The 15,046-nt window shown below is 38.7% G+C and overlaps 5 protein-coding genes across 6 annotated transcripts; 2 read left to right on the top strand and 3 right to left on the bottom strand.

Annotated features, from left to right (window-relative positions):
* On the bottom strand, positions 5-1,110 carry LOC18790359. The gene is made up of 2 exons (XM_007223379.2): positions 735-1,110; positions 5-624 (listed from the first exon to the last, which is right to left on the bottom strand). The coding sequence occupies exons 1-2, from the start codon at positions 906-908 to the stop codon at positions 175-177; spliced, it is 624 nt and encodes a 207-aa protein (XP_007223441.1). The 5' UTR covers positions 909-1,110; the 3' UTR covers positions 5-174.
* LOC18792301 (DPH4 homolog) lies at positions 1,457-5,553 on the bottom strand. Of its 2 annotated transcripts, none has more exons than XM_020570009.1 (3): positions 5,121-5,551; positions 2,570-3,584; positions 1,457-2,405 (listed from the first exon to the last, which is right to left on the bottom strand). In XM_020570009.1, the coding sequence occupies exon 2, from the start codon at positions 3,550-3,552 to the stop codon at positions 3,025-3,027; it is 528 nt and encodes a 175-aa protein (XP_020425598.1). In that variant the 5' UTR covers positions 3,553-3,584; positions 5,121-5,551; the 3' UTR covers positions 1,457-2,405; positions 2,570-3,024. The 2 variants fall into 2 exon arrangements, with proteins under 2 accessions (XP_020425598.1, XP_007223950.2); XM_007223888.2 differs by having other exon boundaries at positions 1,811-2,405; positions 2,570-3,702; positions 5,121-5,553.
* Positions 5,769-7,611, top strand: LOC109947464 (berberine bridge enzyme-like 21). The gene is made up of 2 exons (XM_020557571.1): positions 5,769-7,475; positions 7,543-7,611. The coding sequence occupies exons 1-2, from the start codon at positions 5,769-5,771 to the stop codon at positions 7,609-7,611; spliced, it is 1,776 nt and encodes a 591-aa protein (XP_020413160.1).
* Positions 7,665-11,538, bottom strand: LOC18788623. The gene is made up of 7 exons (XM_007222563.2): positions 10,901-11,538; positions 10,605-10,693; positions 10,360-10,495; positions 9,123-9,221; positions 8,852-8,977; positions 8,403-8,662; positions 7,665-8,259 (listed from the first exon to the last, which is right to left on the bottom strand). The coding sequence occupies exons 1-7, from the start codon at positions 11,064-11,066 to the stop codon at positions 8,149-8,151; spliced, it is 987 nt and encodes a 328-aa protein (XP_007222625.1). The 5' UTR covers positions 11,067-11,538; the 3' UTR covers positions 7,665-8,148.
* LOC18791616 (origin of replication complex subunit 2) lies at positions 12,433-14,927 on the top strand. Its single transcript, XM_007222047.2, has 6 exons — positions 12,433-12,691; positions 12,804-12,910; positions 13,409-13,541; positions 13,952-14,237; positions 14,361-14,588; positions 14,683-14,927. Exons 1-6 carry the CDS (start codon positions 12,563-12,565, stop codon positions 14,880-14,882), a joined length of 1,083 nt encoding a protein of 360 aa, XP_007222109.1. The 5' UTR covers positions 12,433-12,562; the 3' UTR covers positions 14,883-14,927.

The following is a 15,046-nucleotide window of genomic DNA, read 5'->3' as shown; positions in this document are numbered from 1 at the left end:
GAGAGAGAGAGAGAGAGAGTTTCAATTCCCATTAGGCTTTACTTCTCACAGTGATATGGCATTACAAAGAAACTTTATTCTAGTTGCTTTCTTATTCAACGCATTCAATCATCTAAACAGGACAGAACTTTGGACCTTTGGTGGTGGTGGTGGTGGGGTTGGGGAGCTCTGCCTTTAAACCATCTTGACATATTTAGTGCCTTTGCGCCATGACCACGACTCAGACGGCGACTTGGGCAGAGGTGGAAGCAACACAGCCTTCCGGCAAAGACCAAAGGGCCAGCCCTCACAATGACGGAATTGCTGAATTATAGACTGCCTCGGAAAATCTTTAAAATCAATCCCATTAAGGCTCGAACAGCGGGACAAACTTGTCTTGACAGAAAGAAACACATCTCTACTTGTGGCAGCAGTTGAGCAGCAAGAGAAGCAACTTTTAACAGATAAAAATTCTTCTTTCTCATCATCTTCTTCACCTTGATCCTTTTTGTTTAGTACTCCTTTCTGGCTTATGAATAAATCTCCTGATTTTGAAGAGTAGACAAATGAAAAACTATCTGTCAAACTGCTAGGCTTGCGCCTCAACTTTTCCATTGCAGCACTTCGAATTGCTGATACAATTACCTGAGAAAAAACCCCAAAAAACTATAAAAGCAACCTACAAAACTCTCATGGATTTAACAAGGGAATGAAAAGATCATATCTAAATATTCATTCGGGTGCTTAGTGAATACTTCCTGTTCCTCATCAAAGTCATTTGTTATGTATTGATCCTCTGCTTCTGGGCTCGAAGTTGGAAGCCGTCTGCCAATATGGCAATTGGAAAACGCATCTGTGAGACAAGCAGCAAGAAATTTGCACCTTTTGGAAGGATTTGGTGGCTCTTCTTCATGATAAAAGATGCTCATGTTGGAGTTAAAAGTTTCTGTTGAGTGTAGGTTTGCAAACCACAGGGACTAAAAGATATCTACAAAGCTAGCGTTGGTGTGTGTTATTCTTACTCGACTTGATGTCCAAATTGACCTGCATATGTGATAGCGGCCTCTCAGCTTATTAGAAATGGAGAATATTGCTTTATATCCTTTGGGGTAAAGAAAAAGCTAAAAAGAAAGCATTAGACGTTTTAACAAAACTCCAAACCCCCCGTTGAGGTTGCAACGCTTACTTGTTCCATTGAAGACCCTTCATCCGTTTCTTTCGTTTTTCCTACATTAAGTGCCCCTTCTGTAGTTTTCAAATTTACACTTAAAGTTGAAGCCATGGTGAACTAGGACATCTTACCAAACTGAGCTATATGTCAAATTTGCCAAAAGTGAGAAAGCCTGCCCCTGATTTCAATGGAAGATACAGAAACAAGTTAACACACCCAAAGTTCATTTTTATTGAAAGCAATCAAACTAGTTAAATTTAAAAGTGCGGTTGCCCAACCAAAAAAGTAAAACAATAAGACATAGAGTTCTTTAAAAACCCTTTGGCTGCGTTTGGTTCATGGTGAAGGAAGCTTGCAGACGGGGAAATCAATTGCCCATATTTGGTAAGCCAGGCATAGAAAATGAGTACCCGGCAGATAGGAAAATAGGGAAGAAAATGTAACCCTCCTCCCCTTTGGGTTTCATTTTCCCTTCCCATGGGAAACTTTGATGTAATCAAACAATTACACCAAGGTTAAAACAAAAATGAAGGAAATTATGTACACAAAAGGCTAATACTAGGAATTAACCTTATCTTCAGCTTTAACGCTTAAACCTATCACCTACCAACCAATCCCGTGAAATCTGCTTCAAAACAATAATGTCAACATGTCCTCGTGTTTCCTAATTAATTGTTCCATTCAATAGCTCCCAATTCTTGTTGCCGAAATCCACATTGCAGATTAAAGCATAGAAACAGAAACCTCAACTTTTTCTTCACCAAAAAGCATGTTGTCATAAGAAGTTCAAGTCAAAGTGCCATAAACACAAAGAACCAAAAACTGTGTTGTCGTAATAACTTCAGCTTGTGGAGTTTTGGAGCTGCTGTGATGTGAGAGAGATGAGAGAATGAAGCTTAGACACAGCAGAAGTCTGATCAGGCGGGCATTTGGAGAGAGAAACGTTCAGAGATTGAAGAGCATCATCAAGCTTGCCAGCAGCCAAGGCTGCACACCCTGCCTTGTAGGCTTGGTCCGCCATGCGAGCACTGTATTCAGGTTGAGGAGAGCTCTCAAACCTTGAGATTGAAGAAGAAGATGGAGAGTCGACCAGATCAGTGTCACGTGCATATTCAAGATTGCAAATTGCTGTGTTGATCTCTGCCATGAGTGCTTCCGGCATGGCTTTGATAGTCTTCAGTTTCACACCATCAAAGACACTCCTCCATTGGGAGCTTTTTTCTGCAGAACCCATCTCAAGAGTTTGGCTCAGGACCTGTTTCCCGATTATAAGAACGACCCAATTGTGAATTTTACTTGTTATTGCCCAAAAATACAACCTTTGATGAAAATTTAATTTCTTTCATTTCACAAGAAGAACAGAGCCCTAAATTTTTCTGTGGAGAACCCAAGAAGAAGGAAGGAAGGAAGAAATTGTACCTGGAATGAGAGAAGTGGTCGTTCAATTTTCTTCAATTGGTGGCAGATCCTGAAACTTGATCAGCTCTCTGAAAACCGTAGACCCAATTTTTGATCTTCCAATTTTGTATCGTTCTTGTTAGTTTTTTTAGTTTTTTCTTTTCTTTTTTTCTTTGGTTGGAAAGAAAAGAAACCAAAATGATGGACATACATGGACCTCTCAGATGGGCCAGTTCTTGATCCAAATCAAACATGTACAAAGGCCCATACAACGACACTTTCGTTCATCTTTGTTTCTGATCTCGCTTGCTTTGCGGGCAAGAAAAACTTTCAAAATCTCAAAATCAATTGTCCATTATATGATTTTAGATTGGTAATATTCTTAGACATATCTCTAAAATTTACACCTAATTTCACTCCATATCAAGTTGACTTCTCAAGCTACGAACTCTGGACACCAAAAACTTTACTTCCATTCAATGGTGATCATCGATTGAAACAAAATGATCTGAATTGATCAATATCCGTACTTTCAAGGAACAAGAGCCACAAGGAAGGACAAGTGAAGCTGGCAAAGCATTTTGTGCCTCGAAGGATATCTTGCTTCCATCTCTTAACAAAGCATATCCCATCTTCTCCAACTCCAAAGAATCAACAAAGAAATAATCACCGCATCGACACTGGTAATAGAGTTGAATGACCTCTCCTGCATCCTCAGCCATCACATCTTCTAAGCTGATGTCTTCTGCAACTATAGCATCATGTCTGGAAGCTCGAAGGGCAATGTCATAAAGTGCACGAGCCCTCGAATCGCCAAGGATTTCCCAAGCCTTTTGCACCTTCAAGAACCTATCTCCTGACCCAGATGTATTTTGTGATTTATCCGGATGACTATTAAGGATGGCAGATCGGTAGCTTGCTCGGATATCTTCATAGCTGGCATCTTGTTTCACAGATAGTATGTCATAGTGAGTTTCCTGAATGGAGTAGGTGCCAAGAACCATGGTTGTAGCTACTTGTTATCAGCTTAGCTTCACTACATATGAAATAATAAAAAAATTATGAGAAAACCTAAAAAACCATCAAGTTCATCTCACTCATCCGATGCTTGTGTTCAAATTGCCACACCCAAAATTAGGGTTTGAGATCTTTGCCTATCCAAAAAATATGAACAAACCAAAAGACATAAGATCAGGCATTAAAGACAGTTCCAAAGGATAACAAGGAAATTAACATGGAGCAAGAAAATACAATCGAATATGAACATCGTTGACCAATAGAAATATTTTTTCAACTCAATAAACATTAGCCCCTCCTCCATCCTTCTCGATTTTAAACCGGGAAAAACAATGGTGCCAGCCAATGCAGTGCATGAACGTGGACCAGAGTTCAGAGCTGAGGCCTTTTTTCTTTTTCTTTCATATTTAATTTCTGTAAACTCCGCAACAACAAGAGCTTGAATTCATCTGTGAAACAAAGTTCTGAGCTGAAAATGTTCGAAAAATCGCTAGGCGGTAGGCGGACAGCAAGAGCCTAGCACCTAGATAAGTAATGGGAGATTCACTATTATACCCAATATGGGGGCCCAAATTATAAAAATACCCTACATAAAATGGACTTTAGAAACACACCCAAAGCCCATTTACAACATAACAAAAAAGCTTTTAACTTCTTATAAATTACAAAACTGCCAACAATTTCTTAAAACAAGCCCAACCCCAAAATCTCATAAAAATACCCAAAGCACTCAATAGGGCATCAAAGTAATTTAATAATCAATATTAAATTCAATAAGGCCAGCTATCATTTTTTGGGTTTTTTTTGGGTTTGTTTATAGGAATTCAATTGTGTAGGGTTTATTTATAATATTAGTGCTAGAAATGGGTATATCACTAAATATCTCATAAGTAATCGGGGCCTAGGTGGGCATTTCTTTTTTTAATAATTATTTTGTATTATAAATTATAAATTTATATTAAAAAATCATGCAAAATAAAAGGATATATAAAAGAAAATTTTAACATTTTCGAACTGGATATTATCTGACTTGTACTTATGTATTTTCTGTAACCTTGATATTAAAAAAAACTGCAAAAAAAACGTATGTTTAAAAAAAGGCCCATTTTAATACAAGCAGCGCCTCCTTCGTCGCCGCCTCCTGCGCGCTTCAACCGCGCGTCAACGGCGAAACGCCCACCTAGGCGCCGCCTAATTCCCTGGCGCCTACCCCCAACGATTAGGGTGAAATCGCGGAGGTGTCCTCCCGCCTAGCGCCTAGGCGGCGGCCTAGGCCGATTTTTCGAACACTCTAAAATCTGAGCTTCGTTTTGGAAACCAATGCAGCAAACTAACTAAAATTTCAATTCCAAAGATCGAAGCTTTAAATCAGAGATAATAGCAGCACAGATTCGAAATTCCAGAATCGCTAAAAATAAAGTACGAAATCAAAGCGCCAAACTTCAGAACCAGATTGAACCAAATTGTTTCTTTTCATGAACCAACGATGCACAAATTCAACCAAAAGGAAAATTAAAAATACAAAGACCAAAGAAAAACACAGAAATAAGTTCACCTCGAAGTTCATCTGGTGGGCCGAGCGAAATCCAATCTAACAAAAAATAGGTATCATCCGAGGGAGCAGATGCAAATTAAGTGCAGCAGGAGATGCAGTCGAGAAAAAAGATAAAGAATTTAAATTAAATTAAAAAGTTCGTGGAGCGAATGCCGAAACTTTTACAGTGAAAACCTAGCCTCTGTCAAGAAGAAAGGCTGGGTGTGATTAAATCAAGTTTTGAAATTTATGTTTTGACCCCAAATTTTCTACAATTTTCATAAAGACCCCAATTTTTTTCCTTTTTATTTTTTTCGCGATTTTTCTTTTTCTCTTTGTTGGTTTTCCTATCAACACTAGACATATTGATCCTGTTACCCAAAAAAAAAAAAAGATGGATTGATCGTGTTATATTGCTGGGTTTGCTGATTTCCCAAAAACTTTAGAATTTAGTAAGTGTTGTTGATAGGAAAGACAAAAAAAGAAACAAAACTTTCCTTGTTTGTTTTGCTGGAATTGAGTTTCCCATTCTGTCAACATTTCCTATTGTGCCAAGGAATTGATTTTAAATTTCTACAGTTGACAATTCCCTTTCCAAACAGGTCTTATCTATGTATATATAGGACCAAAACCTTGCAACATACAACATACAACAAATTGTCAAAGACAATGAGAGAAGCAATGCTTAGGATGATGATGCTTCCACTTGTTGTCCTCCTAGTTTTTCATGTTTCTGCTTCATGGGCAGCCTCAGCTTCTGTCTATGACAACTTTCTTCAGTGCCTAAACACCAACACAAACCCATCATCAACCCAATTGTCCAACATAATCTATGCCCAAAACAACCCTTCGTACTCAGCTGTTCTAAGAGCCTACATCAGAAACTCAAGGTTCAACACCACTTCGACTCCGAAACCAGTCCTCATTGTCACACCCTCTGCTGCATCTCATGTTCAAGCCTCTGTTGTTTGTGCCAAACAACTTGGCATACAGCTGAGAATCCGAAGCGGCGGGCACGATTATGAGGGCCTTTCTTACTGGTCTGATCAGACCTTTATTGTCCTTGACATGTTTAACCTCAGGTCTGTGACTGTAGACATTGAGGACAGCTCCGTTTGGGTTCAGGCTGGAGCCACACTTGGAGAATTGTACTATAGGATTTCAGAGAAGAGCAAAGTTCATGGCTTTCCTGCTGGTGTTTGTCCCACAGTTGGTATTGGAGGGCACATTAGTGGTGGTGGCTATGGAAACATGTTGAGGAAGTTTGGCCTTGCTGTTGACAATGTCCTTGATGCTCAGATTGTTGATGCTAAGGGGAGACTTCTTGATAGAAAAGCAATGGGAGAAGACCTGTTTTGGGCTATTAAAGGAGGGGGTGGAGGAAGCTTTGGTGTCATTGTTGCATACAAATTGAAGCTGGTTTCTGTCCCAGAAACTGTTACAGTTTTCCAGGCTGCGAGAACGTTGGAAGAGAATGCAACCGACTTTGTTTCGAGGTGGCAAGAGGTGGCACCAACCACAGATGACGGTCTGTTTATGAGGATGCTACTGCAGCCAGGGAGCAACACTGTTAAAGCCACAATCATCGCAGAGTTTCTAGGTAATGCTGACCAACTTGTGTCATTGTTGGGGAAGCAGTTTCCTGAGTTGGGTTTGAAGGAGGAGGACTGTAAGGAGATGAGCTGGATTGAGTCTGTGCTTTGGTGGGATAACTATGATAATGGGACCTCCCCTGATGTGTTGCTTGATAGAAATCCTGATCATGCAAATTTCCTGAAAAGAAAGTCTGATTATGTTCAAACCTCAATTTCCAAAAGTAGGTTGGAATTGCTGTGGAAGAAGATGATTGAAATAGGCAAAATAGGTTTGGTTTTCAATCCATATGGTGGGATGATGAGTCGGATTCCGGCCTCTGCCACGCCTTTTCCACACCGTGCCGGTAACTTGTTCAAAGTTCAGTACTCAGTGAGCTGGGGAGAAGCAGGGGCTGAAGCAGAGAATAATTATACCACAGACACCAGGAGGCTTTTCAGGTTCATGACCCCATTTGTGTCCAAGAACCCAAGGAGTGCTTTCTTGAATTACAGGGACCTTGACATTGGTGTCAATAAATTTGGTAACAGAAGCTATGAACAAGGGAAGGTGTATGGCTTGAAGTACTTCAATGACAATTTTGATAGGTTGGTGAAGGTGAAGACTGCTGTTGATCCAGAAAATTTCTTCAGGAACGAGCAGAGCATCCCACCTAATCCAAGTTTCCACTCAGAGGCACCTAATCCGAGTTTCCACTCACAGCCACCTTTTTCAAGCTTGCACTTAGATGTGAATTGGGGGTCAAGTTCCAAACTATCAATGGGGAAGCTGAAGCTAGTACTGGTGTTCTTGTTTATTTCCTTTTCATTTTGTATTTAGTCAGTTCTTTTCCTTTTAATTTTGTATTTAGTCAGACATTAGTAGCAGATTGGCAACCCCTCAATTTTGTACTGTGGTAACACTTAATAAGAGTTGGTAGAAATAACTTTTCTTCTCTGGAAAATAAATTTGTTCAAGTTACTTGTCCCCTTGAGAAAATATAGAGAGCATTATATTTATCAAAAGAATTAGAGTGTTGCACAATGTTCAGAGACGGAAATTCAGATTCCCCATTAATTAATCAATCATTCACAGGGAAAGTTTCAATGTCTAACAACAAAGCTCACTTTGCCTCCGACCAAGACTTCTTCACCTTGAACCGTCGGCACCCGTACGATGACAATCCGTATTACAAAAAAATGACTTGTGAACAAACAAGCAGCATGGGGCATACCTTAACCTTCAGTGACTCCACCCCACTCTCTCTTACAAAGAATTTCTCCCTATCTCTTCTATTTTTCACAAAACAATTTGATAGGAACAAAAATATATAAACCCAGGGAGACCATGATTAGAGATTCCAGTGAAGCTATATATGCGTGTGTTTTGTGATATTTCCAGAACATGGTTAGCCTTTGCAGGTCACATTACATTGACAAGGGTTTGTCCTTTTTCTTTTTTTTCTGGAGAAATCCTATCATGCACCAACAATGCCAGAGGCCCAAGGAACAACAAGTGGTGCAGATGGATGGTTGTTTCTGTATGATTCAGGATACTTGTCCTTAAAATTGCGTTTGGGCGTTTCTGCCTGCATTTTGATAAATGAAAACAACAAATATTAGACTGGATTGGATCCACATAATCGAGACTAATCTGGACGAAACTTAAATCAGATTAAAAGAAAAGTAAACAAAATGTGTCATTGTCGTGAAGAGGTTGTTTCATTCTTACGTATTTCAGCCAGCACTCTCCAAGTTTATGCTCATAGATATCTGGAGAATGGCAACCGCCTTCAGACGGGCAGTATACCCATATATTACATCTCTTTTCGTTAGGCTTAGCACGTTTAGCTTGATCCAGGCAAGCCTGACAACAGTCAGCTGCACTATCTTTGTGGTGGTTAAGCCCCCATCTTACAGCAGCACCATCATAATCTGTATGAACTTCCGCATGGCATTCAGGTGGAAGCGGCCTTCCCGGCAAAATTTGATCTTCAAGAGAGAAAAAAGGAATACATACATCAACACATGGAATAAGTCTCTACCAGACAATAGAGTAAATCTCTCAACACTTGCAGATAAGTATCATGACTTTTGTATTCTTGTAAAGGAAAATAAAATGTGAATTGGAGGTTTATTTACAATAGAGAGAAGGGCAAGGAGCATAAACTAATGAATTACCTAACTCCTCCTCTTCACCCTCAGGTTTATCATGATGTTCTGTGTTAACAATTTCAGCAGGTATCCAAAGGCCCATGTCTTCCAACAGCACTGTCCAATTAGACTCCAAAGCTTTTACTAGCATTTCTATAGAGAGAAAAAATCAGAATACAAAACACCAGAGTTCGGTCAAAACAATAATTATTACCGTCAATAGACTACTGCATCATTGACAAATAAGATTATTTTGACCAAAAAAGAAACATACACAGTTCACAAATAATGACCACACCTGCTTCCTCATGAAGAATTGTTGAATTTGAAGCGTTTGTCTCAAGAGCCAACTGCTTAGCTTCCTTCAGTTTTTCCTTGCACCATCTTTCGACAAATTCTGTTTATTTAAGCAAACAGCATCAACAAGAGAAGTTGATAACCACCAGCAACAAACCAATAACATAACGAATTATATGACACATATTTTGTATGCTTTATCTCATTACACTCGTCATATTTGGTCAGTTTAATTATTAACAGCTGATAAGTGCTTCTAAAGAACTTAGTGTGGACATGTGAGTTTAAATTAAAGTTTATAGATTAGAAAAAGGTCAAGCTAATTAGTGGGAAAAGCAGTTTACAAGGAGAATATGGGTGCGTTTACATGCAATTAAGTTCCAGAATGAGTTGGAGTAAAGCTTTACCAGCATTTCATTGTTAAACAGAAAATGTTATAAACTTGTAAGGTACAAGTGAAAGAAGCACTGAATACTAGAACAAAGTCTAAGCACTTTACACTCTGGAGCATGTCTAAGTACTAAACACAAATGTGCACATATCTAAACTATGGCCAATCTTGCTGAAAAATAAAATTATATCAATATAGTATTTCCTAAGTTAACTGAAACAAGAATTATCCAGGCCACCACGCACTGCCCACCCCAAAGAGAAACATGGCACTGAAAAAGCCACATTAACCTTGAAGTTTCTGCTGTAATCTGTTATAATTATTTGTAGTGCCTAGAGAAATACAGGGTGTGCCTAAAATAAGCCTTTTGCACTCAAATCCTTTTCTTCCAATGATCTGTCATAATATATGGAGAAAATGTACACGCTACCAGAATACCAGAAAGCCATTTGTTCCTTGAGACAAAACAAACAGCGGGATTTTCCTTCTACATCCCCTTCATACGAAATCTACCTAAACCTCATTTTAATTCTTTTTCTTCCTTCAATCCTAAAATTCTAGTTCTATTTCTGAAAAGAATACAGATATGGGATAATTTCGCTAAGAAAGCTGAATCGATTTCGAGAATTTTAGTTTAAGATTTCATAGACGAAAACTCGACAGAGAAGAAAACATAAATTCATAATCTTATCAATTTCAAGGACAGAGTTGTCTGTCACTGTAAGATGATCTATGGTTTAAACCATTTATGCGCAATTGCTTGACGATTAACTATTCTAATGCAAAATAAAGATTGCCTTGAAATGCAGATAACGAAAAGAGATGAGCAAAAAACAGGCACACTAACCTCTCTGCTCAGTAACATTTGCTTTGGGCCTCAAGGTTTTCAACCTCTCAACTATCTCATTGGTTATCTTCAGCTTCAAAGACTGTGGCAATTCAACCGCTACCTCTCTGGAAAGCTCCTTCTTTAGTGCCTTTACCTTTTGAGCATAACAAAGAGTCCTCCGTTAAATTAAAAAAGTTACAGCAAACCGCTCTACCGATTCAATCCAACAGATCTACCACCCAAACACTCAAAATGCATCTTACCAATCTAATGAGCTCAACCGGTTCAGCTGCTTTTCGAATCCGAACTGATTCCTCCATTTTCCTAATCTGATCTGGAGTGTACTCAAGAGCTGAACCAATATATTAACAGAACATTTCCTTAATTAAACAAACATTCAACATTGAGAACCTCATAATTTGCAACTGGGTTCTCCCAAAAAGACCTCAAACAGCAAGTGGGCCATTCAAAGCAACAAGATTTGAACAAAGCTTATAATATCACAAGCTACAGAGAGAGAGAGAGAGAGAGAGAGAGAGAGAGAGAGAGAGAGACGTACTGGGACGTGAATCTCTATCGGAGTAGATGTACAGAGAAGCGTAGAGAGAACGAAGAACATATAGAGCAACAACAATGTTAATGGAGCAAACGATGAGAGTGGTCTTCTTGTACGAACAGCCCCATTTCGCTCTACCTTTAAATCCCCATTCTCCTACCCGAGCCATTCCTTCGTGTCTTCTCCTTCATCCCACCATATCCACTTACCTCGTCACAGATCGATCATCATCAGAGACAGATCAAAACCCAAAAGCCTTAAACTTTCGAAACGTGGCTCCTGTTGAGGACACAACCCAGGTCTTCTTTTGCTCAGGCTATTCGTACGGAGAAGTGAAATGAGTGTTTTTTGGCTTCTGGGTTTTTCTTGTCGTGCCTAATTTGCTGCGATTTTGTGGAATTAATGCTAAGCCGTCGTCATGCAGTGATTATAAATAAATAAATAAAACTACTGGGGATGGAAAGCTATTAAAATAATGATTAAAATTAATGAACAATGAGGTGCCCCGGGGAATTATTAGGAAGATAGGTATTGATTATGGTGTTTTCTCAGATGATTCCGTGATTGTTGCTGTTTGCTCGGTAGTGGTGGAAGCCTAATCAACCTATTTGCCTTGCCTCCTCTGCCTTGTGCTAACGTGCGCTTTGGGTGTAGGTCCTGTGTTTTCCTTTTAAAAAAGGTCACATTTTACTATTTACCTCCTTTTTTTTTTTTTGGGGTACAAACATTTACCCTCCATTTCATCCCCTTCAATAATTTGAGTGTACAAACTTTATCATTAAAGTGACCTCAAAAAAAAACTTTATCATCATACAAAGCTACTTTGTAAGCAACATTTTAATTGAAAAAAGTACACCAAAAATTCTGATGGGCTTGATCAAATCTAATTGTGACCACGGTAGCAGTAAGATTCTAGTCCAGTTCATGAGTTAGAGATAATACAAAGTGAAGTTTAAGTAGCTCTTTTCTTATGGAGATGTGATCAACCTCGAGCGCAATTCTTAGTCCACTTAAATTCCTAATCTAATCCAATATCTGAAATTCATTGTAGAGTATTTTCTAACTTAGTTGACTAATTCAGACCCCGCAAATTAAAGAGCCTTGGGTTAAAATCTTCAACATTGAATATCCTGCATAAAATAGGCAAACCATTATTTGTTGCTTGATGTAACTTTATAATAAAACGCGTATTGAATTACTTGTTTCGTGATTAAAGGATTGCATCATAGTTTTGGACTCTATATGAGATATACCTATCACGTGATTTATACATTTATGTATTTATTTAGTGTACAACAGTGAAAGATGTGATGTGGCACATGCAAGTTTTTATTTTATTTAAATAGGATGAGGATATGATACATATGTTTGTCGCCCTTCTTTGATTAATAGTTGAGTTGGATGGTTTTAAATCATGACAAATTTACCATTAATACAATATTATCTTATATTGTATAACTATAACACAAAATCTAGTTATTTATTTTCCACAAATGGTTTTGTTAAGGCTTAATGGGCTGATGCTCAGCCCAAGCCCAGTTTTCGCACCGAAAGGGAAAAATAGCGGGAAAATGCAGAACTGGAGAAGCAGCTTTTATTAGGGCACGCCCCTTGAGTTGAGACTTGGGGTGATTTTGGGGCTACCATCAAATTGAAATCAAAGCCATGGAGATGAACGATGGCGATAACGAAGAGTTTGGGTTGTCCAGAAATTACTTTCTGGCAAAGGAGCTCCGTGGCTCCGGCAAGAGATCTCATTCTAAGCTCTCTGATATTGACGTCGTTGACGAACAGGTAATGCTGGGTCGCCTTCAATTCCTTCAAAATCTCCCATTTCTTTTGTTGTTTTAGTTCAACCTTGAAACTTTGGCTGATTGGTTATTGTTTGTTTTCATCTAATGTGTAGGAACTGATTGCAGCAGTATCTAAAATCGAACCAAAACATGAGAAAGAGGTCAAGGAATTGATGAACAGTTATAAAAGTTCGTACCCTGAATGGGCTTTTGAGCTAAGGTATTCTCCTACCTTGTAAATTAATCCGCAATGTCTCAAATGCTCTTCTCTTAAATTATCATTTGTGTAGATTGGGATCTAATGTAGGAAGGTTGCTTTCAAGTTAATTTTTGTGCCAATAGAGAAAATAAATTATCTTTCTGGCTTCTTATGCTACAAATTGTAGTGTTTTTTGTACTTGAGTATTGCCTATGGCAATTGGTGCCCTGATGCATTTATTAGGTGGGCAATGGGACTAGTATTTTTGTATCAGAAGGAATTGCATTGTTTTCTTTGAGCAATTGATTGACTTCTGGACTTGATGCCTGTTATTTATGAATCAGTTTCGACATAAATTGTAGTTTAAAGTTTTGAGATTTCCCTTTGATTTATTGTTTCTTAGTTATTAATTTGTGGGCACGTGGTTTTGTCTTACACTTATCTCTTAGCTTATACTATTTGTATTGTTGTTGAACATCTATTTTGTATGTTCTTATTCACCCATTTTATTGTTCTTAGATGTGGTCTTGGCCTTCTTATGTATGGATTTGGATCGAAGAAGGCCTTGCTTGAAGATTTTGCTTCAACATCATTGACCGAGTATTCTGTGGTTGTTGTCAATGGATATCTTCCAGGAATAAATATAAAACAGGTATTAATTACTTGGGATACAAAATAGTCATAATTCATTTACCCATAATATCATGTTTACACATACATAAGAGCTTGTGCCCGTTCCAAAGCAATATGCGAGTTTTCTGGATTTGCCAATTGTGTGGTTTATTCTTATTGGCAATATGATTTTTGATTCCTGCCCTACCATGTCAGACGCAAGCTACAATGAACTTTGTGAACAATGTGCCGATCACCTTGAGCGCACTTAAGTTGTTCTGAGGTGGCCAAGCCCATCTTCCTCGTATGAAAATATGACAAAACCTGGAAGAGAAGAAATGGAAATAGACCCAAACCCAGGACAGGCATATGCCCTCAAGACTAATTTGTGAACGGCAACACTCAACATTATCATTTCTGTTAACATGCTATCTAATGTTTGAAATATAGGTTGTGGCAGCCTTAGCTGAACTTCTGTGGGATCAACTGAAATCCAAAAGAAAGAATCCTGGGAGCTCTTCCAAAGTTCAACAGCCATTTAGTTCTAGATCCATGGATGATCTTCTTGCATTTTTGGATGAGGAAAGGAAAAACGAATGTTTTGTATGCGTTGTCATTCATAACATCGATGGGCCTGGATTAAGGGACTCTGAAACCCAACAAATTCTTGCACGAGTTGCTTCTTGTTCCCATATTCGCATGGTGGCCTCTATCGATCATGTGAATGCACCTCTTTGTAAGTCTATTCTTGCTATAATTTGTTATATAATTGATAACAAACTGTCTGCATGAAACAAATGCTGCATCAAAGAATTGCATATGTCATCAAGTTTAATCACACCTTCTTTGCCTTTAATAGTGTGGGACAAGAAGATGGTTCACACACAGTTCAACTGGTGCTGGCATCATGTTCCTACCTTTGCACCATACAAGATTGAAGGAATGCTCATTCCCCTGATTCTTGCGCATGGAAACACCACCCAAAGTGCCAAAAGTGCTACAATAGTTTTGCAGAGTTTGACATCCAATGCCCAGAGTGTGTTCAAAGTTCTTGCAGAATATCAACTATCTCATTCTAATGAAGAAGGTAAGTAGCTATTAAAGCCTACATGAACTCTTCGAAGCTTTAACCTTTCTAATCCATTGATCATACATTATCTGAATACGTATTGATTTCTCAGGTATGCCCGTTGATAATCTGTATGCAAGCTGTCGAGAGCGCTTCCTAGTGAGCAGCCAGCTTACGCTTAACTCCCATTTGACAGAATTCAAAGATCATGAGTTGGTCAAGACCAAAAGGAATTCTGATGGCCAGGATTGTTTGCACGTCCCTCTCACAAATGAGGCACTTGAAAAACTCATAGCGGAGCTTAGTCAGTGACTTGTTAAACTATTCGGGCCTCAAAGATTATGTAGATTTGAAGTCCTCCTGATAGTAGTGGCAATGATCCAAATTTCTCACTGCCTCCTTAGAAAGCTAGATAACTTGCTAAGATAAATCACGTGCGTGTTATTTTCACCTGAGGCCGTAAATATGAGAAATGA

The sequence above is a fragment of the Prunus persica genome, chromosome G1 (genome assembly GCF_000346465.2).
Source record: "Prunus persica cultivar Lovell chromosome G1, Prunus_persica_NCBIv2, whole genome shotgun sequence".
Lineage (NCBI taxonomy): Eukaryota > Viridiplantae > Streptophyta > Magnoliopsida > Rosales > Rosaceae > Prunus > Prunus persica.
Note: the sequence above shows the minus strand (reverse complement) of the source record. Positions and strands in the feature narration are given on the sequence as shown.

What these genes read in the sequence shown, in the direction of transcription:
- LOC18791616 (XM_007222047.2), top strand. Translation starts at nt 12,563, where the DNA reads ATGGAGATGAACGATGGCGATAACGAAGAGTTTGGGTTGTCCAGAAAT. An exon ending in CAGGAATAAATATAAAACAG is followed by an intron (nt 13,542 to 13,951) that starts GTATTAATTACT and finishes TTTGAAATATAG; the next exon opens with GTTGTGGCAGCCTTAGCTGA. An exon ending in ATCTCATTCTAATGAAGAAG is followed by an intron (nt 14,589 to 14,682) that starts GTAAGTAGCTAT and finishes TTGATTTCTCAG; the next exon opens with GTATGCCCGTTGATAATCTG.
- LOC18790359 (XM_007223379.2), bottom strand. Translation starts at nt 908, where the DNA reads ATGAGCATCTTTTATCATGAAGAAGAGCCACCAAATCCTTCCAAAAGG. An exon ending in ACTTTGATGAGGAACAGGAA is followed by an intron (nt 625 to 734) that starts GTATTCACTAAG and finishes GTTTTTTCTCAG; the next exon opens with GTAATTGTATCAGCAATTCG.
- LOC109947464 (XM_020557571.1), top strand. Translation starts at nt 5,769, where the DNA reads ATGAGAGAAGCAATGCTTAGGATGATGATGCTTCCACTTGTTGTCCTC. An exon ending in GGAAGCTGAAGCTAGTACTG is followed by an intron (nt 7,476 to 7,542) that starts GTGTTCTTGTTT and finishes TTTTGTATTTAG; the next exon opens with TCAGACATTAGTAGCAGATT.
- LOC18792301 (XM_007223888.2), bottom strand. Translation starts at nt 3,552, where the DNA reads ATGGTTCTTGGCACCTACTCCATTCAGGAAACTCACTATGACATACTA.
- LOC18788623 (XM_007222563.2), bottom strand. Translation starts at nt 11,066, where the DNA reads ATGGCTCGGGTAGGAGAATGGGGATTTAAAGGTAGAGCGAAATGGGGC. An exon ending in CGATAGAGATTCACGTCCCA is followed by an intron (nt 10,694 to 10,900) that starts GTACGTCTCTCT and finishes ATATTGGTTCAG; the next exon opens with CTCTTGAGTACACTCCAGAT. An exon ending in CGGTTGAGCTCATTAGATTG is followed by an intron (nt 10,496 to 10,604) that starts GTAAGATGCATT and finishes TATGCTCAAAAG; the next exon opens with GTAAAGGCACTAAAGAAGGA.